General features: G+C 57.2%; 2 protein-coding genes across 4 annotated transcripts; one reads left to right on the forward strand and one right to left on the reverse strand.

Moving 5' to 3' along the window:
• Positions 1–42: 42 nt before the first annotated feature.
• On the forward strand, positions 43–11,542 carry Gigyf1 (GRB10 interacting GYF protein 1). 3 transcript variants are annotated; one of them, XM_005413697.2, is made up of 27 exons: positions 43–1,821; positions 4,336–4,479; positions 4,556–4,615; positions 4,736–4,845; positions 4,938–5,067; positions 5,166–5,261; positions 5,358–5,469; positions 5,581–5,689; positions 6,044–6,084; positions 6,225–6,395; positions 6,565–6,818; positions 6,928–7,036; positions 7,655–7,789; positions 7,953–8,053; positions 8,235–8,406; positions 8,515–8,681; positions 8,812–8,912; positions 8,990–9,106; positions 9,210–9,310; positions 9,438–9,520; positions 9,603–9,743; positions 9,824–10,051; positions 10,277–10,467; positions 10,559–10,719; positions 10,809–10,975; positions 11,047–11,176; positions 11,274–11,542. In XM_005413697.2, the coding sequence occupies exons 4-27, from the start codon at positions 4,811–4,813 to the stop codon at positions 11,324–11,326; spliced, it is 3,105 nt and encodes a 1,034-aa protein (XP_005413754.1). In that variant the 5' UTR covers positions 43–1,821; positions 4,336–4,479; positions 4,556–4,615; positions 4,736–4,810; the 3' UTR covers positions 11,327–11,542. The 3 variants fall into 3 exon arrangements, with proteins under 3 accessions (XP_005413754.1, XP_005413753.1, XP_005413755.1); XM_005413696.2 differs by lacking the exon at positions 43–1,821 and adding an exon at positions 3,123–3,723; XM_005413698.2 differs by lacking the exon at positions 43–1,821 and adding an exon at positions 3,123–3,685.
• Positions 11,543–13,931: 2,389 nt separating this feature from the next.
• Positions 13,932–18,857, reverse strand: Gnb2 (guanine nucleotide binding protein (G protein), beta polypeptide 2). The gene is made up of 10 exons (XM_005413702.2): positions 18,754–18,857; positions 16,432–16,577; positions 16,160–16,198; positions 15,949–16,055; positions 15,616–15,679; positions 15,364–15,526; positions 15,204–15,270; positions 14,780–14,981; positions 14,482–14,698; positions 13,932–14,408 (listed from the first exon to the last, which is right to left on the reverse strand). Exons 2-10 carry the CDS (start codon positions 16,486–16,488, stop codon positions 14,302–14,304), a joined length of 1,023 nt encoding a protein of 340 aa, XP_005413759.1. The 5' UTR covers positions 16,489–16,577; positions 18,754–18,857; the 3' UTR covers positions 13,932–14,301.
• Positions 18,858–23,616: the final 4,759 nt, after the last annotated feature.

Consider the following 23,616-nt stretch of genomic DNA (forward strand, 5'->3'; position numbering starts at 1 on the left):
CGCGCCCCGCGCTCCCCAGGGGCGGCCGCGGCGCGGCGCCGGGTCCCCCTCTCCGCTAGCCGGGCCTTGGCTTGCGGGGCTCCCGGCCCAAGCGCTCCGCCAGTTTGGCCAACATGGAAGCTTCCCCTCCACCCGAGCGCCTCGCCGGGCTCCTCACCTCCGTTTCTTGCGTCTCAAGCGGCCACCTCAGTGCTTGGTCGTCAGGGTCCTCTTCCCCCCTGTTGCCCAGCCGCGGGAAACACCTGCCCGGAGCAGGGGCCGCGGGTCTCCCCTGCGTCGCCAGGCCCGGCCAGGCCCTTCCCCGCCCCTGCCTTAGTGCAGCAGCTACCTGGCCGCCGCCACTCACACTTTGCCTTTTTTTATTTTTTTTTTTCTCCAAGAAACTTGAAAGAGACCTAGTGTCTCCTCCCTGACCCAGCTGTTACTACAATTCCCAGTCTAGTTGTGGGTTTGTTTCACTCCAGCGTTGGCCACTGGAAAACGCTAAGTAAATACGGTACTTGCCGGCGGGGTCTTTCCTCTGCCCATCCCAGGCTTGTTCTCTCTTTTGCTTCTTAAAGTGCTGTTTCCCCAAAGATCGCCCTCCATGCCGGGCCAGCGTCTTGCACTCAGCGATCCACCCATGCCTGGGACGAGCGAGCTGCTCCCTTTTGCTGCTTACAAGTGGGAATTGGGACTCTGGGTGCAGCCCCGGGCCTGCCACCCTCCAGCCCTGCTCCCCCGTAGCCCTAGATCTTGGTCCTCCAGTTGGGAGGGATGTGAGGAAGCCTCAGGACTTTGTGTTCCTGCCATTGCCGGCGGACCAGACACCTTGTGGGTCCCAGATGGTGACTGTAGTCAAGTGGGTTGTGTGCTTACACTTCTGGACTGGCTTTGTCAGCCTGAGGGCCCATTGGTACTGTGCGTGATTGGATGGATTGGGGATCCCAGCTCCCCTCCCCCACGCTTTTACATCTGCGGTTGGAGTTTGGAATAGGAAAAAAATGGCCCCACTTTAGAGAAGAAAAGGTGCCAAGAGGAGACATGTGAGGGATTTTAGAAGTCTAAAAAATGAAAAATGTCTTCCAACTCGCCAGAGAAGCCTCAGAGTTCTCTCCTCAGTTTTGGGTAGCGTTGAGGACTTGGGGGTGCCCTGACCCTGCAGCCGCTGCTCGCTGCCTTGTTTTCCCTGGCTAGAGCCCCAGGCTGGGCAAGTGGGCAGAAAGGATCAAATGAGGTAGTGTGTAAAGTGCTTTGAAAACTGCTAACTAGTACGCAACTGCAGAGAGCTGGGAGACCTGACCGGCCGGGAACTCAGGCTGCAGCCCATTTCGGCGTCGGAGGCCTTCTCCCAGCCGCTGAGGAAGGGCCCTGTCACCTCCCAGCAGCGGGGCCGCCGGGACGTGGAGGACTCTGCCTGTGTTAACAAGGTGGTACTGGGCGGTGCCAAGGCACATTGCTCTGGATCGGGGCTAATTTTAGGGGTGATGGAGTAAGGAAATAATGTCCTTAACTTAGTGCGTGGTGAGAGTGCCCAATCCTTGCATCCTTTCCCTTTCTGGTGAGGTCTGAACCCCAGAGCACAGGCTCTCTCCCAGGTCCTTCAAGCAAGTTGGGAGCTCCTGGCATGTACCCTCTCCTCTTGCCTCCAGTAGGGGGCAGCCTTTTAATAGCAGTAATTCAGATGCTAGGGGAATAAAGGTGCCCTGAAACCTGAAAGAGAAAGGCTGTGGAGGGGCCAGAAGCTGGATAGACAGGCTGAGGCAGAGCCAGGGGCCAGGTGACCAGCTGGAGTGGGCCTGTGATGAAGAGGAGACCCGTAGCCCACACAGCCAGGAAGAGGTGAGTGAGAAGGGGCAGGAACCCTGGTCCTCACCGGCTACCTCTCCCAACCCTTTCTCCGTTAGAAAGGGATCCAGATGCTTGGCCTGGAGAGTGTGACAGATGAAGTTGGGGTCGGTGCTGGTTTTCTTTTAATCTATTCTTTTCCCAGGGATTCCTCTCCTGGCAGGACTTCAGCGTTCTCTCATGGGATAGTGTAATTAAGGAATCGTTCCCGGCTGCTCTGAGGGGAAAGTGAATGAGCACACTCTTGGTTCTCTCTCTTCCATTCTCCCCATAAATGCCGAGTAGGCTTTGCTGGACCCATGGGTGAGGGTTTCTCCACGGTTGCCAATTGTGGACCAGATACTTTTTTTTTTGTCTTCGAGTCTGTTCTGGGCATTGTAGGGTGTCTTACAGGATTCTTGGTCTCTACCTAAGAGATGCTCGTCACACCCCTGAGCCCTGTTGAGACAGCCTTGAATGTCTCCAGCCATGGCCAAAACTCTGGGGAGCAGAGAGTCACCCCCAACCAAGAATCCACTGCTTCCAGGCAGTGTGGGACAGAGGCACTCTGTTGGGAAGGGCATAGACCGCATGGTGGCCCAGCCCCTGCTTCGCTGGTGCTGGCTTCCTGTGCTCCTGGTTCTTGGATCTTTGCTGCCTTCACTTTGCCTCGGCTGCCCCTTCCGTTCTCGCTTGTCCCACCCTACAGCCCTTCTGTGCTCCCAGGATTAGCATCTGTCCCAGTATGAATGAAGAGTCTCAAAGTTGCCTGTCCTGGGTGTTGTTTGAAGGAAGGTGGGGCGTTTTTCTTGTAGTCAGAATGGCTCAGGTATCCAGTGGTTCTCCCTAAAAGGCTCTTTGCTCCTAAAGCTTTCTTTCTTTCTTTACTTGTTTTTTGCAGTGCTGGGAATGGAACCCAGGGTCTTGTGCATGCTAAGCATGTGCTTTACCATTGGCCTTACTAGAGCTTTCTTATTGTTGATGGAAGGTTCACCACTGACCAGTTGTAAATGTGCACTTCTGAGGTTGTTATGTTCTCCTTGCTGTGTTATGCAGCTGTTGCCACCAAACCTGCATATCCAGGGCTTTCTCCTCATTCTCTGCTGAAACCTGGACCCATTCAGCAGCTCCACACCCGCTTCCTCTGCACCGTTTGATTTTCTTGCCCTGGAGGAGAGGAATCCTCCAGTGTTGTGTTTGTGACTGGCCTGTGTTACTGATTGTCTTTTTCTTTTTTCTTTTTTTTTTTTTTTTTTTTTTTTTTTTTTTTTTTGGTTTTTTGATTTTTTTTTTTTCCAGTACCGGGAATTGAACTCACGACATTGCACTTGCCAGGCAGGCGCTGTGCCGCTGAGCTAAATCCCCAGCCCCCACTGATTATGTCTTCAAGTCCATCCAGTCGCTAGATTGCCTTAGGGTTGTGGCCTCCTTCGTTGCAGCCGGAGAAACTGTGCTATGTGGGGCCCCACACCCGCAGTGTCACCGAAGCTCTGGAGGAGGAGGAGGAGAAGGAGATGCCCGGGGAGCTTAGCCAGCTTAGGTGTTTCACTCTAGATCCTTGGCTGCTGTGATTCTGGGCAGCCCAGTGTCAGTCGTTGCGTTTTGCTTTGACTGTGGGTGAGAGAGCCCCTGTCCTAGACCCTTGACAGAAGCCTCCCCTCCTCCCCGCAGACCTGGCGTCCTGGAGTGGATGGGCACTGCAGACCTGCACCGGTCCAGCCTCCCTCCCGGCCAGTGACCGAGCCCTCAAGCACCCCTGGACACTACCTGCCCTTCGTTCTCTGCTTCAGTCCCTTCAGGGATGAGCCTTCGCTCAAGAGTCTCCTCTGTTGTTCCTTAGAGAAACTGGTCACTGCTGCCATCCCCATCACCACTTCTTGTGAGCCTCAGTGACTCTGACCTGCTCTCTACTCTATGGTGAGGGGAGGTTCTTCTAGCTGTATCAGAAGACATCCTGCCCCATCCCCTGCATTGGAGCAGCTGCTGTTGGTCTGCGGGAGGGGGGCTGGGTGCATATTCCTGTTGGGGAGACCAGCCCTGAGATACTTTGGCCAGGCTTACATGCCAGGAGCCTGGCCTGTGTGACTGTCTTTGGCCCTGGAAGAGTTCCTGTCTCTTTTCTGCTGGTTGCTCCCCTGACCCAGTGCCTAGATTCTAGGGAAAGAGCAGCCAATCCTGATTGTTTTCCTTGCGGAAAATAGTTTTGTTCCCAGGTTTGTCTAATCCTTCATTCATGACCTTTCTTTCTCTCAGACACTTGTGGCTTTTTTTCTTGCTTTATGGCCAGGAGTGACCATGCCTACCTTAGTCACCTTATTACTGAATTCCCTGCTACATTTGCTGTTGGAACTTCCGGGTTAGTGCGCAGATGGCCTGAGGCCAGGCTTGGTGTGCTCTTGGCCACCCCTTGGCATCTAGCTAGTGTCCTACTTGTGCCCCCAGCAGTTGGGCGCCTCTCTAGGCCTGAAGGAGGAGGGCAGCAGAGACAGGGATGCCATCTGACCCACGGATTTAACCCCTTCTTTTAAGGATCATTCCCAGAAGTGAAAACCCCTCCTGGGAGGTACTGAGGCCATACCAGTAGCCAGTGGCGTGGGGACCATAGTTCGCTCCAGCGCCAGCCCCTGCTTGAAGAGGGCCCAGCCCCCCATTGCTTCCCCGGCAAGACTCCAGGTAAATGCTGGGCTGCAGGAGGGTGCCCTGCAGAGGCAGGAGGGACTCTAGCTTCTCTGTTTTCTTGCATCCCCAGGTTTACCGGCGGCCCTGACTCAGTTCTGTTAATTCATGGTGTGAGTGGCCAGTGGCTTAGGTGAGCCTTTCCCAGCCCGTGACCCATGCCCAAGGCCCAGTACAGTGCCTTCCAAGGTGGGGACCAGCAGCCAAGCACAGAGACTACAGCTTCATGCCCTGTGTGCACATGCCCCCACAGGTGTTTGGACAGTGCACGCCAGGTCCTCCTTGCTGTGTTCACCCCCTGACTTCTGGGAAGCACCCCAGCTCCACAATGGCAGCAGAGACGCTCAACTTTGGGCCCGAGTGGTGAGTGACACGTGCTGAGGCTGGTGCGGCCGGTTGTGCTGTGGGAGAGGAGCTGGGACCTTGGGCGCTCTCCTCTTCTGTGCTTGCTGCAGGCTGAGGGCCCTTTCCAGCGGAGGCAGCGTGGCCTCACCACCCGCTTCCCCTGCCATGCCCAAGTACAAGTTGGCTGACTACCGCTACGGGCGAGAGGAGATGCTGGCCCTGTATGTCAAGGAGGACAAGGTGTGGTGGCGACCCAGGGAGCGGGGAGTGGTGCCCATGCCTGTGGCCTCAGCTGGAGAGAGGCCCTGAGCTGTGGAGTCTTGGCCCTCCTGCTTCAGGTCCCTGAAGAACTTCAGGACAAGGAGTTTGCCGCGGTCTTGCAGGAGGAGCCTCTACAGCCACTGGCCCTGGAGCCTCTCACCGAGGAGGAGCAGGTGGGACTGGGCCAGGCGAGGCTGTGGGGGCCAGATTTGGGGAGCTGGGTTGGTCTGGTGCTGGGTCCTCACTCCCGCCCCTGGCTCCCTCCTCAGAGGAACTTCTCCCTGTCCGTGAACAGCGTGGCTGTGCTGAGGCTGATGGGGAAAGGAGCCGCTCCCCCGCTGACTGGGACCTCCCGTGGCAGGGGCAGCACGAGGAGCCGAGGTAGAGGGGTACTGCAGGTTCAGGGGTGGGCAAGGGTGAGCCTGTGGTCCTCGGCATGGAGAAACACTCTGCTGGGTTTTAGATCCAGGTGTGTCTGTTGTCCTCCTCTAGGCCGTGGCCGTGGTGACAGTTGCTTTTACCAAAGAAGCATCGAAGAAGGCGATGGCGCCTTTGGGCGAAACCCCCGGGAGATCCAGCGAAGCCAGAGCTGGGATGACAGGTGGGGCTGGAAGGAGGTGGCATGGAGGCAGAGCCAGGGAGGACCCCAGGGCTGGGTCAGGGTATGCAGAAGGAGACTGAGAGTTAGCAGAGACCCACCATGTAAAACCTGTGTCAAGAGTCCCCTGTGCCTGCTGACCTGCTGGGCCCAGCCTGCCCTTTGCTTCCTGTTCTCTTAGAGCCTGTTTGGCCGTATGATCTGTTCTGTATGACTGTGCTCCTTTCTCCTGAGCCTGATTTTCCCCTTTCCTCTGTTCTACCCCTACCCCAGGGCAGAGTGGACAAGGTGTGTAACAATCATGCAGGGTCGGGAGGAATGTATACTGTTTTTGACCAACACCTTTCTTTCCTGCAGAGGTGAGAGGCGGTTTGAGAAGTCGGCAAGGAGGGATGGAGGTATGCGAGTGGCAAGTGCGGTGGGTGCCCCTCCGAGGGGGAGGGCTATGGGGCAGTGGTAGAGGCAGGAGGGCAGGGTTAAGAGCCTACCAGTTACCAAGGCAGCCGTCCTGCTCACTGTGCTCTCTTCCCACGGCCAGCACGGTCTGGGTTTGAGGAGGGCGGGGCTGGCCCGAGGAAGGAGCATGCCCGCTCGGACAGTGAGAACTGGCGCTCACTTCGAGAGGAGCAGGAGGAGGAGGAAGAGGGCAGCTGGAGACTCGGGGCAGGACCCCGGCGAGATGGTGATCGCTGGCGCTCTGCTAGCCCTGGTGAGATTGGGCAAAGTGGTGTTGGGAGTTTGGGAACTGGACGGAGCACAAGGCTTCCTGGGGTGGGGCCTGGAGGAGAGCAGTGCTGGTGATCCTGGGGAGTCCTGTGAACAGCAGAGGAGGGGCGATCCTGGCTTGATGTGGGTGCCAGTCTTCTTTTTCTTTCCAGATGGCGGCCCCCGCTCTGCTGGCTGGCGGGAGCATGGAGACCGGCGTCGAAAGTTTGAATTCGATTTGCGTGGGGAGCGAGGAGGGTGTGGTGAAGAGGAGGGGCGGGGTGGGGGAGGCAGCTCTCATCTCCGGAGGTGCCGAGGGCCGGATGGCTTCGACGATGACAAGGACGGGCTCCCAGAGTGGTGCCTTGATGATGAGGATGAGGAGATGGGCACCTTCGATGCCTCTGGGGCCTTCTTGCCTCTCAAGGTATCTTCGAGGAGAGGAGAGGTGGGCTGAGCAAGGGTAGGGAAGTGTGTGCCTCATTTGGGACCCCTGGCTTCCCTCACCATGTACTTCCTTCTCCTTGGCCACATAGAAGGGCCCCAAGGAGCCCATTCCTGAGGAGCAAGAGCTCGACTTCCAGGGCTTGGAGGAAGAAGAGGAAGAGGCACCAGAAGGGCTGGATGAGGAGCGACCTGAGGCAGGTGAGCTGAGGTGCTGCTCGGGGTAGGAGGGTGCGGGCTGGTGGTGTCAGTCAGCAGGCAGGGTGCTGGCTGCCCACCCAACTGTAGGATCAGGCTGCTTAGGACCACAAGCTGAGCAGGTGCTCAGAGGTGGGAGGGACCCAGAGCAGCAGAGCTGAAAGCTCATGAGGCAAGATCACCCATGAGGATGGCCTTGAAATCCCTGCGAAGCTCCTCAGAGCACAGGCCTGCTGATGTCCTGCAGTGTGGGTCGGAGATCCACTATACAGCAGGATGTTTGCACTAACAGCATTTTGTTAGAGGATGGACGCGCTGCCTGAGGCCGCAGGCAGTGCTTTGCGTCACCTTGCATGCAGAGCCCTCCACAGTTTGGTTTTGAGTCCTGGTGGTCATTGTTTTTTTTGCAGTACGAAGAAGTCAACCCCAGGGCCTTCACCTTCACACTGATCTGCATCTCTGATCTTTTTCTACCTTTTATTTTGAGACAAGGTCTCATTAAGTCATTTAGTTGCCCAGGCTAAGTTTGAGCTTTTAGTTCTCCTGCCTCAGCCTCTCAGAATGCTGGGATTACCAGCATGTGCCACCACCCCAGGCTTTGTGATTATCCTTTTCCTCCAGGTGGGAAAGAGCTGCCCCCACTGCCGCCTGCAGAGAAGTCCACCTCTCCGTCCCCACTGCCCACCTTGGGCCCGCTCTGGGGCATGAATGGGGAGGGCGACGAAGCAGTGGAGAAAGAACTCCCCGCAGCTGAAGGTAGGTGTGATGGGGACATGCATGGGCAGTGCCGGTGGAGAAGGGGTGCACAGGTTGTTGGTATTGAGGGAGGCTACAGCGGGAACCCATTTGTCTGGAAGGTGGATTGGGAACTGTCTTGTCCCCTTTTCTGCATCCTGCCCACTTCCTCCTTCACTTCTAGGAGATGACATGCGGGGACTCCAGCTGAGTCCTGGTGTTGGCTCCCCTCCTCCCCCGCCCGGAGACTTGGAAGATGAAGAGGGCCTGAAGCACCTGCAGCAGGTATGGGGATGCCAAGGCAAGCATAGTGTCATTGCTCACCTGCCCCCGTCACTGACTCCACCCTTCCAGATTCTCTCCTGCCCAGTCCGTGACCCAGCCTTCTTCACCCACCCCAGCCCCATGCTCCCATGCTGATGCTTCGCTGATTGGCTTCAGCCTTGCCTCTCTTCTGGGCTCCCAGGAGGCAGAGAAGCTAGTGGCCTCCCTGCAGGACAGCTCCCTGGAAGAGGAGCAGTTCACGGCCGCCATGCAGACCCAGGGCCTGCGCCACTCCACAGCCGCCACTGCCCTCCCCCTCAGCCACGGCGCTGCCCGCAAGTGGTTCTACAAGGACCCACAGGGCGAGATCCAAGGTAGCTATGGGAGCAGGAGAGTTGTGCAGAGCCCTTCTGCTCAGTGTTGTCAGTGCACCCTCTGACCCTAGTGGTGGTGTCCCCTGCCTTTCTCACATGCTTGGCCAGGCCCCTTCACAACCCAGGAGATGGCAGAATGGTTCCAGGCCGGCTACTTCTCCATGTCCCTGCTGGTGAAGCGCGGCTGTGATGAGGGCTTCCAGCCTCTGGGAGAAGTGATCAAGATGTGGGGCCGTGTGCCCTTTGCCCCTGGTCCCTCGCCACCCCCACTGCTGGTGAGCACGACATTCCTGTGCTGCCCTCGCAGAGCGGGCTGGTGGGAGGTGGTGTGCTGACAGAAGCAGGCAGTTCCCCAGGGGCCATCCTCCTGGCTGTGCACACCAGCCACACTCTCACCCCATGCAGGGAAACATGGACCAGGAGCGGCTGAAGAAGCAGCAGGAGCTGGCCACGGCAGCCTTGTACCAGCAGCTGCAGCACCAGCAGTTCTTTCAGCTGGTCGGCAGGTACGGGGCTGTGAGCTTGGCCCTCAGGCCAGCCCATGGTACCATGTGGCCCACTGTTATGCCGTCTGTCTCTGCAGTCGCCAGATCCCGCCGTGTTCGCTCCGGGAAAAGGCAGCTATGGGGGACCTGGCACCGCCGCAGCAGCAACAGCTCACGACGTTTCTGCAGCAGCTCCAGGCTCTCAAACCCCCCAGGTCTGTGTGGCCATGGGTATCTGGGTTCTGAGGATGGGGCCAGGAGAAGAGGGCCAAACAGAAGTGGGTACAGGGCCCTGAGAGTGAGTGGTTTACTCCTCAGAGGTGGAGACCAGAACCTGCTCCCGACGATTAGCCGATCCTTGTCGGTGCCGGATTCAAGCCCCCTCTGGGACGTACATACCTCAGCCTCATCACAGTCTGGTGAGTGGCTGGTTGGCTGGCTCTGGGTGAGATGGGGCAGGTCTGCCTGTTACCCTCATGCTACAGCCACTCCTGTGACGGGGGCCAGGCCTGAGAGCCCTCCTGTAGCAGTCCATGCCTCCTGCAGGTGGTGAGACCAGTCTTTGGGACATACCAATTAACTCTTCGACTCAGGGTCCAATCCTAGAACAGCTCCAGTTGCAGCATAAAGTGAGTAGCTTTGCAGCCTGGACTGGGCACACAGGCCAGTGGAGGGTGGCTGCTTCTCCCTCTCTGACCTGCCCTGGCTCAGTTCCAGGAGCGCAGAGAAGTGGAGCTCAGGGCGAAGCGGGAGGAGGAAGAGCGCAAGCGCCGTGAGGAAAAGCGCCGCCAGCAGCAGCAGGAGGAGCAGAAGCGGAGGCAGGAGGAGGAGGAGCTCTTTCGGCGCAAGCAGGTCAGTGTCCTTACCATGGTGGCTGCCCGGCACTGGGGCTGCTGCCGACTCCACCCGCCAAGTGTTCCTTCTTCTGCCAGGTGCGGCAGCAAGAGCTGCTTCTGAAGCTGTTGCAGCAGCAGCAAGCAGCAGCCGCAGTTCCTGTGCCACCTGCACCCAGCTCGCCACCCCCACTCTGGGCTGGCTTGGCTAAGCAGGGTCTGTCCATGAAGACGCTTCTGGAGCTGCAGCTGGAGGGCGAGCGGCAGCTGCACAAGCCGCCTGTGCCCCGGGAGCCACCAAGGGCCCAGGCCGCCAACCACCGCTCGGTAAGCAGCGCCCCCTCCCTAGCTCTGGTGGGCAGGGGCACAGGGTGGTGGGATGGGGTGGGCACTGGGCCCAGCTTCTCCCTCTATACTTCCTTGGCGGTGTGGTTTTGAGACCTTTTCTGTGTGACTCTCACCTCTTCCCTCTCCCTGTGCCACCTAAACAAGTTGCCCTGCCTTGCTTTCCTGGGTTTCTGATTAGAGCCCCCTGACTTCTTGCCATCTCAGCAGCTTGGGGGCCTGGGTGCTGCCCCCCTGAACCAGTGGGTTTCTGAGGCCGGGCCACTGTGGGGCGGGCCCGACAAGAGCGGGGGCAGTGGCGGTGGCAGCCTGGGGCTCTGGGAGGACACCCTCAAGAGCAGTGGAAGCCTGGCCCGTGGCCTCGGCCTGAAGAATAGCCGGAGCAGCCCGTCCCTCAGGTGGGTGTGAGACCTGGAGGGCCAGGGGATCAGAGAAGGGGCTGCTGAATCCTGGGCTGATCTCTGGCCTCCAATTCCCTATGCTCCTCAGTGACTCCTATAGCCACCTGTCAGGACGGCCTGTTCGCAAAAAGACAGAGGAAGAAGAGAAGCTGCTGAAGCTGCTGCAGGGCATCCCCAGGCCCCAGGACGGCTTCACCCAGTGGTGTGAGCAGATGCTGCACACCCTGAGCACCACGGGCAGCCTGGATGGTAGGGCATGGCGCACAGCCAGCCAGCCGTGCTGGTGGGTGGGCTGCCGGTCTGGCCAGGTGTACCTGACGGTGCTGCCTTCCCCACAGTGCCCATGGCTGTTGCAATCCTCAAGGAAGTGGAGTCCCCCTATGATGTCCATGATTATATCCGTTCCTGCTTGGGGGACACCCTGGAAGCCAAAGAATTTGCCAAACAATTCCTGGAGCGGAGGGCCAAGCAGAAAGCTAGCCAGCAGCGGCAGCATCAGCAGCAAGTAAGTTCTCAGGGGGTCTGGGGAGGGGTGCCTGGCACCCTCCTGACTCACCATCCTCTCTGCTGCCTTAGGAGGTATGGCTGAGCAGTGCCTCCCTGCAGACAGCCTTTCAGGCCAACCACAGCACCAAACTTGGCCCTGGGGAGGGCACCAAGGCCAAGAGGCGGGCATTGATGCTGCACTCCGACCCCAGCATCTTGGGTGAGCGTGGGGGTGGTGGGCTACAGAAGGAGCTTGGCTTCCTTCTCAGGGGTCCAGAGGAGTCTGGGGAGTTCACGCCTGGTTCTTCTGGCTTCAGGGTACTCCCTGCATGGACCTTCTGGTGAGATCGAGAGCGTGGATGACTACTGACCAGCCCGTCCCACTAGCCCCCTGGGCTGGAGGCCAGGAGTGGCAGCCGCAGCTTGGACCCTTGGGTCCCAGGCCTGCAGGCTCCCAGCAAGGAGCAGAGGAGGAGCAGGGGCAGGGTCCCCAGCACTTGTTACAAACCACACGATGCACCTTAACTCACCCACCACGAGGCACTTTACAGATTGGGGGGAAGGGGTTTTTCTTTTTTTTTTTTTTTTTTTTCCAGACCGGGAACCGAACTCACGACCTTGCGCTTGCCAGGCAGGCGCTTTTGCCACTGAGCTAAAAAAAAAAAAAAAAAAAAAAAAAAAAATAAATTCTCCTTCTCCTCTTTCTCCTTCTTCTCCTTTTTTTTTTTTTTTTTTTTTAATTTTAAATGACTTTGAAGAAAATGTTAGGAGACAAAAAAATTTGTTGAAAAGCTAGATTCTAGGTACACTTTCTCCCTGGGGAGATAGTGTGATAATGGAAGGTCCACAGAAGTTTTGTTCCGTTTTTTTTTTTGTTGTTTTTTTTTTTAAGAAAAATGAAAAATAATGAAAAAAAAAAAAAAGGCTGAAAGGAAAAACACACTGTTATTTTGGGGCAGTGGGGACACACGCCCCACGGACCTGTCCTGCCTGGCCCCTGAGGCTGCACTTACCCTGCTGCCCCCCGGAAGGTGGGCTGTTGGGGTAACAAAGCTGGGGCCCTAGCAGTTTGCACAGCGAGGCCCCCTCAGTGGCCCGCCCACCGGACCCGCTGTGAGCAGCCCCCTGTTGCTGTGACTGTGGCAGAGGTGTCCGAGGTGGGGGCCAAAGTCACCCCTTGGCTTCGCTGCTTTGGGGGAAAGTTGCACAAATTGGACAAGTCGCCTCAGCCCCCAGCTGCCATTCCATGCGCTAGCTGATGGGGCGATGGGGAAAGGCCAGTTGGTGACCGCCTTCTGTCAGGGGCGGGACTTGGACTCAGGCCTGCTGAGGGGCTTCCCCCACCGCTGCCATTTTGGGAGACGGCCTGGTGTGACGTGTGACGCCGAAAGCCCCAGCTCCCTGCCTTGCCACATGAATGTATTCTTTGGTTCCCAAGCCCCCGCCGTGCCCCCAGAGGAGGGGCAGAGCGGTTCCTCCTGGAGCTGGGAAGGCGCTGCTTCTCGGCCGAGTCCTTGCTGTCGAGGGGCAGGAGAGCCTCAAGGGCCAGGAGTGGGTGGCCAGGGCTGAGGCTGCAGTGCAAGGGACTGTCACGAGCGAGCCCTGCCCTGCAGCCCGCCATGTGGGGTATGGACCACCCAGCTCTGCGCCTGACCCCTCGTTGACCAAATGGGAGAGGAGCAAGAGGCCTCCCCTCGATGTGTTTTAAGTGTCGGGTAAGGCGGGGGTCTAGAGTGCAGGCGCGTCTCCTGTTGCTCACCGACTTCTCGTAACTCCCACCTGGGCTTGTCTCCATTGTTTTTTTGTTTTTGGTTTCTTTCTGTTTTTTTGGTAGTTTGTCTAATCTTTTGCATTCTCATCAAACTTCTCCCATCGACCTCATTGCTGAGTGCAGTATTAGGGCGAGACTGCCGCTGCCTCCCTCCATGAATGTATTGCTCCTTACTGCCCTGGGGAAGTGGGGAGCTGCCCCAGTTTCTTTCCCCATCTATCTCGAGAGAGGACTTTTCTTTCCTTTTTTTTTTTTTTTTTTTTTGCACCAAAGTGGCAACTGGGTCAGTGTCGGGGATAAAGCTGGCCTCAGGGTGGCAGGGCCCCTCCACCTACTTCTCCCTGGTTTTGACAGTGTTAAGTGTCCGTGAAAAGACAATATTCTCTCTAAAGCAATAAGGGGGTGATGGGCCAGGGGGAAATGTCTTGCTGCTGCTGGCCCCCCAGCTCCCCTTCCCTCTTGCCAGTGTGGCGGCATTAGAGGGGGAGGGGAGATTCCTGTTGTGACTGAATGTAACCGCCCTGCCCCTGCCACAGCCAATGCAGGGGAAGGGGGGACACTCTTCCTGTCTCTTCCTGTCCCTTCCCCCCAGAGCTAAAGAGACTTTTGAGTTGGGGGGCCCACGAGCCTGGAGAGGCCTTAACCCTGTGAGGAAGTGTAGGGGGAGCCCTCTCCCACCCCATCCCCTCTGAGAGTGGTCAATGTTTACAAGCCCTGAGCCCCGGCCAGGGACTCAGATCCCATTGCTGTCCTGTCCCAGTCTTCCTGGGCCCTGCTGCCCCCCTCCTGGGATTGGGGTAGAAAAGGGGTCATTCTGTGTTCCCTCATCTGCCTTGTACCCACAGTGCCCCCCACCACCCTGTGTGACTTCCCATTCTCCTTCCTGCCCCATGTAAATACTCCCAATAAAACTTGGTGTGTGTTCTCCCTGTCTACCGCTCCTGCTGGCTTTGTCTGGGGGAGGGATTTGGGTGAGTGGCCAAGGCTCAGGGCTGGAAATGAAAGGAGTTGTGGGACAGGGAGACTGCAGTGCAGGGCAATATGCCTCTGGGAACATCTGACCCTGCTAGAGCTGAGGGTCCCCTGCCTCTGGCTTCAGCTTTGATTGGAGGCAAAGTCCTTCCTCCCACAACCCCCGCTTCGTGGGGTCCTTTGTCCATGGTCTGCGCTGAGCAGAGAAGACAAAGCAAGGGAGGAGACCAGGTACAGAGTTGGAATTGGTTCCTTTATGGAAAAACTGAAAATATAATAAAAATTAAAATAAAACCAGTTTTAAAAAAGCCACCCCTGGAGTTTCCACCTCCTGCCTCTGGTCATCCAGAGAGGTGAGGCCCTGACTCCAGGGCGGCAAAAGGATAAGGGCTTTCTGCCCCCCTCTTCCCCCATACCATCCCCATCTTTATCTCCACAGTGGGGGCCCCGGGAGGAACCAAACCTGGGTGGGGAAGCAGGGACCCGAGGCCCTGTGGCCCAGGGAGGGAGGCTTGGTGTGGACCCAGCCCCAGAGCTCCCGGCCTGTAGTGTGGGCATGGGCAGGGCCCCTCCCGCCCTGGGCCCAGCTGGGATTGGGGCAGTTAGTTCCAGATCTTGAGGAAGGAGTCCCAGGAGCCAGTGGCCACAGCCATGCCATCGTCAGTGACCCCAAGGCAGCTCACTCGGTTGTCGTGGCCAGCAAGGACACCTGAGGAAAAGGAAGGTGACGGGCCCGACCTGGGCTCCGGGCCCTGCCCACCGCCGCAGCACCCAGGCCTCACCTGCGCGGTCGCCCTTCATGGCATCCCAGATGTTGCAGTTGAAGTCGTCGTAGCCCGCGAGCAGCAGCCGGCCGCTGCGTGAGAAGGCCACCGAGGTGATGCCACAGATGATGTTGTCGTGAGAGTACATGAGGAGCTCCTGATCGGCCCGGAGGTCAAACAGGCGGCAAGTGGCGTCGTCAGAGCCCGTGGTGAAGGCATAGCCGTTGGGGAAGAACTGCAGGACAGATATACAGTGGGCAGGGGTGAAGGGCAGCCAGGACCTAGAAAGGGGCTACTGGACTCTCCCCCAACTTACAGCCACGGCGTTGATGTCGGACTCATGACCGATGAAGGTCTGTCGGCACATGGAATCCCGCACGTCCCACAGCTTGATGGAGGCATCACAGGCACCTGATACAAAGGTGCGGCCATCGGGGGCCAGTGACAGGGACATGACATCCCCACTGTGTCCAGCAAAACCCACAGTCTGCTGGCCTGTCTCTATGTCCCACAGGGCACTGGAAAGGGGACAAGAAGGAAGGGCTCAGAGATGGGGTAAAGGGCAGATTTCCCGGCTTCTATGCCCTCACCATGTGAGCCAGCCCTGACAGTCTGTGGGAGGGGCCCAGGGAGCCTGTGGGTGGGAGGCCAGGGCCTCAGGTTGCAGTCCTACTGAGCAGTGGGACAGGGAGGCAGGGAGTATGGCTGAGCCCAGACTGCCCACGCCTGTGGGGCCTCACCAGGTGGTATCCCCAGAGCTGGTGATGATTTGGTTGTCATCCAGGAAGCGGCAGCACGACAAGTACCCTGGGGAAAGGGGCTGGTCAGCCAAGTCTCAATGGCGGGGGCAGCACAGCCCCTCTCCCACAGCAGAGCCCTTCCCTGCTGGGCCCCTCTCACCAGTGTGGCCAGGCAGCTCCCGGCTGACCCTGACATTGCCCTCTCGAGTCTTGAGGCTGTAGATGGAGCAGATGTTGTCCAAACCCCCACAGGCCACAAAGTTCCCTGAGGGCGCGTAGGCACAGGTCATGACCCAGGAGGAGCGCAGCGGGATGGCGTGGACCTGTGGAGGACGGGTAGTGCCCAGGCTCAAGGCCAGCCAGGGTTCTGCAGCCCAGACCCATCTCAACCTCCCTAGGGTAGTTCCTCTACCTTGTTGGTGGTGTAGCTGTCCCAGATGATGAGCTTCCCGTCCTGGGAGGCGCTGACCAGCAGCCTGGGGTACAGGTGGGGAGAGGCAGCAGGTCAGGGCGTGGAGGCAGGCCATCCTCTCCTATCTGGAGGCTCTTCTGAGACAACCCCAGCAGTAGCTCAGGTGTCCTGTCAGTGTGGGCCTGCTTTCCCTGGCCTCTCAAGAATGCTCAAACCCCGTCAGACTTCAGAGGCTGTCCTCCCTCCACTGCTGCTCCGGCCAATGTAAGATCATCCCTGAGCTTATGAGCACCAAAGCTGAGCACAGAGCCTCACCCCGGGCCGCGCACACACCTTGAGTCTGTCCCCCAGTGCATGGCATAGATTTTTGCAAGATGCCCCCGGAGGGTCCTCCGTGTCCTCATCTGGATTCTCCCCACTGGGTCCAGCCCAGCTGTGATCTGGAGGTGGAGACACAAGGACTCAGGGAGACCCGGGTGACAGGACCCCAACCCAGCCAACCCTTGCCTCCTGAATCCCCAGGCCAGCCCTGCAGCCGCCTCACCTGGGTCAGCGTTGAATCCCCACATGCTTTTCTGGCATCCTGCAAGAGATGACAGAGCCAGAGAAAAGCAGGAGACAAGATGGTTGGGCAAAGAGAGGAAAGAGAAAGGAAACAGGAGGAAAGGCAGTGGGGAAGAGGAGACATGCAGAGATTAGGGTACCCTCCCCATCGCCCAAGCAGCCCCCTCCAGGCAGCAAGGCAGGCAGCAATCCCCATAAGCTGCCAGGCCCTGCCTGCTCAGATTCCCATCCCAGCAGCGGCCAGGCCCTCACCCGGATCTGGTTCCGGAGCTGCTCGGCCTCCTGTCTCAGTTGCTCCAGCTCACTCATGGCGCCGGGCCCGTGGGGCGGGGTTGGGGGCGGCTGGGGGCCGCGGGACGGGGGCTGGGGGAGGCAGCTCCTGGCCGCTGGCCCGAGGCCTGGGGGATGCAGGGCTGACGTCAGGCCCCAAGGCCGCTGCCGCCGGGGAAGCAGGGGTAAAGGCGGGGTGGACGCGCGGCCCGGAAGGGGTGAGCTCGGCGTGGGGGAAGGGGGGGCACGGCTCCCCGGGCAGGACAAGGGTCTCTGGTACCCTAGCACCGGAGAGACGGGGCTGAGAGACAGGCGACTTCCCCAATCTTCTTCCCGCCCCCCGGAAATGGAGCGGGAAGTGCAAGAGGAAACGCAAGGGAAACCCCTCCCTCGGACAGCAGCAGACCGGGCGGGACACTCGCGGCAGGAACTGGAGGGGGGGAGTCCCTTCGAAAACAGACCTGGCGTCCGCCCCAGCCCGCACAGGCACCGCCCTCCCAGCACCTAATTTTAAAAGGGGCGGTGCCTCTTTAAATTCACCCCCACAAGCCGCACACCCTCCACACACACCCCCAGCTTCCACGGTGGGGGGAGACCAGCGAGGGGAGGCTGGGCTGTTCGTGGGGTTGCCTAGGCAACCGTCACCCGGACTGAGAGCACCTCATTGGTGAAGTGCCCCCACCCTAGCCCCGTTACCAAGGCAACCGCATCCACGGCAGAGACCTGTAGGGTGGGTGACCCCACCCCCAGCACCATCGCCCCCGCCCGACTCAGCCTCCTTGCCTCTCCCCAGAACCGGCCGGGGTAGCTGTTTACAGGATTTGGGAAAAGCCGATTGGGCACTAATAGGTTTGGGAAGGCTCACCCTGGATAATCTCAGGGCCGGCTGCACCCCATTAGCCGTCCGACGCGGGTGGGGGCGACAGCGCCGGGGAAAGCAGCCCCGAGCCGCTGCTCCCCTCCAGCGCCCCGGCCCGCCGCCCGCTCGCCCAGCCCGCAAAGCCCGTGGGAGCCGCGCTGGAGTAATTAGGGTTCCGAAGAGAGGCCCCGGCCCCGGGGCGCGGAGCTGCTCTCTCCCAGGCGCCGCGGGCGGCCCCAGGCGGCCCGCTCCGGCGCCCTCCACACCCCAGGAGCGCAGTCCGCGGGCGCGGCGCCGGGTCCCCCAGGGCCTGGCTGGCTCTGCTCCAGCCCCCGGCGTCCTGTCCCCCTCCTCCGCCCTGGGGACACCTGTGCGATCTGGCCGCTCACACTGCACTCGCCGAGCCGGCGTCGGCCACCCAGCTTCCACTTCCCCAGCGCTGGGCGTTGCTCTTCCCCACTGACATTTCCCCCTCAGTAAGTTCTGCGCCAGCGCCGGGGGGTGCCCCTCCCGGGGGGCACGGCCCCCACCCCACCCCAGGTGTGGACAACAGCCCGGGACCCGGGGAGAGGAAGCAGCCAGGAGGAAGCCGTTGGAGGCGGGGGCCCCGCTCCAGTCCCTCCGTCCCCATCACCCTCCAAGACCCCCTCGGCAGCCCTCGGATTCTGGGGATACAGCAGCCAGGGCCCCAAACAGAAAAGGGGTTGCCGCCGCCTCCGCAGGTGTGGCGGGGCAAAAGGGAGGGCACAGGAGGGTCCCCAATCTGGCAGCTGGAAGGCACACACTAGTGCCCCGCGCTGCGAAGCGCAGTGGGCCTGGCCCTCCCGGCCCCCACGACCTCCATTTTGCCCGAAAGAAAACTGGGCGAGGGGCAGGCGCCTGGCAGCTAAGTTTGGGGTGAGCCCTTGCAAAGGGACTGGGGTACCGAGGTCTCCAGTTTGTTTGGGGCCAGAAACACGGGCAGGGCGCAAATCAAGGGTGGGGTGGGGACGAAGGCAGGGTGGCCTCGAGGCCTTGCTGTCTGTCCCAAGATTCTGGAGTCTTGCAGAGCGAATGCTGGCGCGGGTGCTCCACCAGAGAGCACGAGGGGTGCTACCCCAGACGGACGGGAGGGTGGGGGGGTAAGGGGGCGGGACGGGGCCTGGAGGAGCCCGGAATTTAGCCCCCCAACTATTAAGGGAGCTAGAGGCAGGCAGGGCTGGAATGGGGCCTGGGGTCAGGAAAATGCAGCCGATGGTGCAAGGACCGCATGCATTATTGGGGCTGAGGGTCCCCCAGTTCCCCTTCCGGGTTTGGGAGCGATGGGGCCAGAGGAAGGGAGGGGAGGTCTGGAGAGTTACGTCCGCTCCCAAGAGGCCAGAGCGGGGAAAGAAACGGAAAGGAAATTCCCCCCACGGGAATTTGGGGCTGGGGGCGATGAGGACTCCTTTTGTCAGCGGAGGTACCTGTGGCGGTGGGACTCTGCGAAGGGGTCGCGGGAGCAGCACGGGAGGTCCTGTCTTCCTCCGCGGCGGAGGCGGCAGCGGCGGCGACGCGGATGGATTTCGTCAGTCACCCCAACTCAACCGACCAGCGCTGCTCTCCCCAGAGCGGAGGGATCCCGCCCGCCAGTGACGCGGCCGCCGCCGCCGCGCCCAGGGCCCGGCTGGGCGAGACCACTACCGGAGGGGGAGACCAAAAGAGAGGACACCATTTCAGGCAAAGACTCAGTCACAAGAAGATACTACTCCACTCTATTTGGATTCAACAAGCACCAACATTAATGGTTTGCTTCCCGAAAAGAAGTAAGACATTTCCCCCCTGGGGCTGACACAGGTGGTACCGGCATAAGGGAGGGTAAAAAGAAACCCGCTTACGGGTCACGTGATGGACCTCCAGCCCCTCCCGGACTGGGCGGCTCCAGACAGGGAAGAGGGAGCTCCAAGTCCCAGTTCTCGGAGTGGCCACGCCCCCACCCTAATGAGGTCACGCCCCGTCCGGAGGCGGAGCTACAGAGATCCGGTCCAGCGCGGGACCTGGCTTCCAAGCAAAGAAAAAGCAGATTCTGATTTCGGTGAGATGTGAAAGGAACCCTGGCTCACCACTGATGTATGCCTGTAATCCCAGCACTCTGGGAGGCTGAGACAGGAGGATCTCAAGTATGAGCCCAGCCTGGCCAATTTAACGAGTTAGCGAGATCCTGTTGCAAAAGATTAAAAAAAAAAAAGAGGTCAGGGGTGGGGTATTTAGCTCAATGTAAAGGCCCTGGGCTCAATTTCTAGTAACATGCGTGCTCACACACACACACATACACACACACACACACACACACACACACACGTGGTGAAGCCCCAGTGAGCCCTTGGGTATGCAGTACGAGATGAGTCCTACCTCCCTCAGCCAGTTTCTCAGTGTTGCTCCGTGAGGACTTTTATAGACACTTGTACAGGGCTGTTTGCCACTGTAAAAACTGCTCACATTTACTGAGTTCCATGCTTCTGCTGTTTAATCTTCACAGTACTTCATTACCCCGATTTTGTAGTCATGGTAACAGACCAAGCCTGAAGAGCTGAGATGCAAACCCAGGCACCCTTGACGACTTCACTGTGCAAGTAGTCGATACCATCTCTTGATGAAACCCCAATGTGGACCACCTGAATAAAGAGATATGTAAGCATGGGTCTCAGTTTCCACGTGTGTTCAGAGAGGGTGTTGAGAGCTGTCTGTCCTGCAAGTCTCTTGGGTTGTGAATGAGATAGATTCCCATGGATTGTGAGAGTGCCTTAGAGTGTTTAAGTCACTCCTTCATGGAGTCCCTGTCATTTAAAGTACCTGTAATAGTTTAGATCTAAAAGGTCCCCCAAAGTCTCATGTATATAGACATGGGGCTTTGGGGAGGTGGTTGGATCACAGGGGTGCTGTACTTATCAGTGGAGTCATCCATTGATGAGTTCATGGCTGAATGTGCTGCTAGGAGGTAGGGCGATGGTGGGAGGTGGGTCACTGGGAGCAGGACCTAGACAGGTATATTTTTGTCCCTGGCTTCTCTCTTCCCTCTTTCTGTTTCTGGGCCACCATGAGCTGAGCAGCTTTGCTCCCTCTCCCACACCCTTCTGCCATGCTGTTTCTGCCTCAGACCCAGCTAAGCCATGTACTGAATCCCCCAAACCAAAACCCAAATCTTAAACCTCTCCTCCTTAAATTGTGGTATTAAGTATTTCACCCCAGGACAGAAAAGCTAACACAGTATCAAAACACACTACTTGGGGGGCTGGGGATTTAGCTCAGCAGCACAGTGCCTGCCTGGCAAGTGCAAGGTCATGAGTTTGATTCCCGGTACCGAGGAAAAAAAAACAAAACAAACACTACTCATTTAGTCTTTATAAAATGCATTACAAATAATGTTTAGAAGCATAAATTTTTAAGAAAAAAAGTGTTTTTTGTTATACACAAGTTCTGTTTATGTATACCTACCAATTCAGCAATATATCAGCAATAGGTAAGGGATGTCCATTAGACATTAGAATTTTGAAGGGACCTTATAGATCATTTATTTCAATTTCTACAGTCTGCAGAAGGGGTACAGATACTTCCCTAAAGTAACAAAAAATTAGCCTGGGACTAAAATCTAATTGTATCAATCTCTGTAGGGTGAACGCTGCTGCTGCTGCTGCCGCTTCCTGGTCTCTGTGCCTATTTGCTTCTCTATTTAACTCATTCAGCTCATATTTCCTGACCCTCAGTGATGTATCACACAGCATCCTAGGGATTGAGGATACAACCGGGAACTGCAGTTGCACCTTCTTGGGCTGCAAAGAGCTTACAATCTACAAAGGAGACATTGGCAAATGGACATCGAAAAAACAATGAGGGTAGCATTTACTGAGAACCAAACATTTGGGAGGAGAAACATTTGGGGAGGCAGATCAAGTTTTGGACTGGAACATCTTAGGTTTGGGGTAGCAGGAGAAATGTCCAATAGGTGGCTGCAGAAGCAGGTCTGGGGCTCAGCAGAGTTAGAACAAAACCCCAAGAATGAGAGGCACAATAGAGCAGATGAAGTCATGAAAAGGTTCAAGGAAAAGACAAGGTGGTCCCAGACCAAGCTCTGAGGAACCCCTACATTTAGAAGTCAGGCAGTGCACAAGCTGCCAAAGGAGAACCCAAGAGCTAAGAAGGAAATCAGGAGAGTGTGGAGTTTTAAAAACCGGAAAGGAAGAGTGTTCCCAAAGGGGAAAGCTGAGCTGAGCTGAGCTGTGCTGAGTGCTGCAGAGGTGAAGCAAGACTGTTGAGAAGGGTTCCCAGGAGGCAGTGAAGTGAGAGTTGCCGGTGGCTGTGTTCAGAGCATCTGCAGTCAGAGCAAGGTGTCCACTACGGTAGGCTGAACCCCAGCGGCCAAGGCTTTGGGAATCACAGCTCAGCGGGGTGGAGAAAGGTGGGCTGCACTGGGTTTTTTTGGTGCTGCTGCTGGGGATGAAATCCAGGACCTTGTGCTACAGAGCTGTGCCGTGGAGCCACACCCCAGCCCAATACGTGGTTGGTTTTTTTTTTGTTTTGTTTTGTTTTTTTTTGGTACTGGGAATTGAACCCAGGACCTTGTACTTGCCAGGCTGGCACTTGTGCCACTGAGCTATATCCCTGGCCCATCCAATACGTGTTTTTTGACAGGAGCTAACGAAGCTTGTTTAGATGACAATAGGAAGGACGAAAGAAGAGAGAGGTGAGGTCCACAGACAGGTAAGGCGTGGCCCGTGGATGACCTGAGAAGGCAGAAGCTCTGTACATGTGGAAGACCGAGCTCTGAGAAGTCACTGGGACACTTCTTTACCTCTTTCTTTTATTTTTTTTTTCTTCAGTACTGGAGATTGAACTCAAAGCCTTCACACTGAACTACATCCCCAGCCCTTTTACAATGTTTTTAATTTTAAGACAGGGTCTCGCCAGGGATATGCCTCAGTAGCACAAGCGCCTGCCTAGCAAGCACAAGGTCCTAAGTTTGATTCCTGGTACAAAAAAAAAAAAAGAAAGATAAATAGCACAAAAGGCAATCCTCCTTGGGCCGGGGATATAGTTCAGTGGCATAAGCACCCGCCTGGCAAGCACAAGGTCCTGAGTTCAATTCCCAATACCAAAAAAAAAAAAAAAAAAAAAAAGGACAGGGTCTCACTAAGTCACTGAATTGCCCAGATTGTGATCTTCCTGCCTCAGCCTTCCAGAGTGCTGGAATTGTAGTCATACACCACCACAACTGGCAATTTACCTCTTCTTTCTCAGTCTTCTCCTTGGCCTCTTCTCCTCCTTGGAGCATTCTGCAAACAGTTTTCCCAGGCTCCAGACTTCGGCCTTCTCTCTCATCATGTTACCCCTTGGTGATTTCACCCACTGCTGGGACTTGCCCCCGTAACTGTGCCTGTCAAAGCCCACATCTCTTCCCTGTGTCCAGCTGCAGGCTGAAGATCTGCCTTTGGAAGCTGAGGGACAGTGGTGTGCTGGTATCGACTCAGGTCAGCTTAGACCCACTCCCAAAGAGTCCACTGTACACCGCTCCTCTCAGCTTGTTGTCCAGTGAAGTCATGTTGTAACTTCTGAGGAGGGCTGTGCCCCCTGTCCCTACAGTGTTAATTATAGTGACATGAAATCAGCCACACAGAGGGTATTTATGTCATGGAAACCAGCGGATGCTTCTGATCAGAGCTCCTCCCCAACAAAAGGATTCACTGCACACCGCTGTGCACAGACTCAACGTATTTTAACTGAAATGAATCATTCCCCTGCCCTTCATTCTGCCCAGACCTATTCTCCTTGAGTCCCTTGGAACAGTACCCCATCTACCCAGGAGCATTGCATGTTCTCACCTCCAGGTCTAAGTAAACTTCAACTAAGTAAGCTGCAATAACAAACAGTTCCCAAAATTCAGTCACTTAAGCAATCACTACAAAATAATTACTCTAGGGTGGTAGGACCTTCTCTGCCACCTTCCTCATGTTGCTGCCATTCCTATGTCCAGTGTGGTCCAGGCAGTGCGTGCCATCACATCTGAATCTCATCTGCTGGGCATACTGAGTAGGCAGCCCTAGTTCTTTCCTGTTCAAGCACATCACTAACTCCTCCTCAGAAGTTGGCCAGATACAAAAAGGCTGGGAAATGTAGTCTGTAGCTATGTGTTCAGCTAGAATATTAATAAAGAAGTGAGGTGGGTATTGGTGTAACACTAGCATTTTAATCATAGGTGGATAGATCCTGTCAATGCTACCTCTTGAATTATAGTGTGTAAATCCCTCCTTTCTACCATATGCCAACTGTTATGACCTTAGTTCTTGTCCCCCCCA

This window comes from Chinchilla lanigera, unplaced genomic scaffold, assembly GCF_000276665.1.
Source record: "Chinchilla lanigera isolate Chin_1 unplaced genomic scaffold, ChiLan1.0 scaffold00172, whole genome shotgun sequence".
Lineage (NCBI taxonomy): Eukaryota > Metazoa > Chordata > Mammalia > Rodentia > Chinchillidae > Chinchilla > Chinchilla lanigera.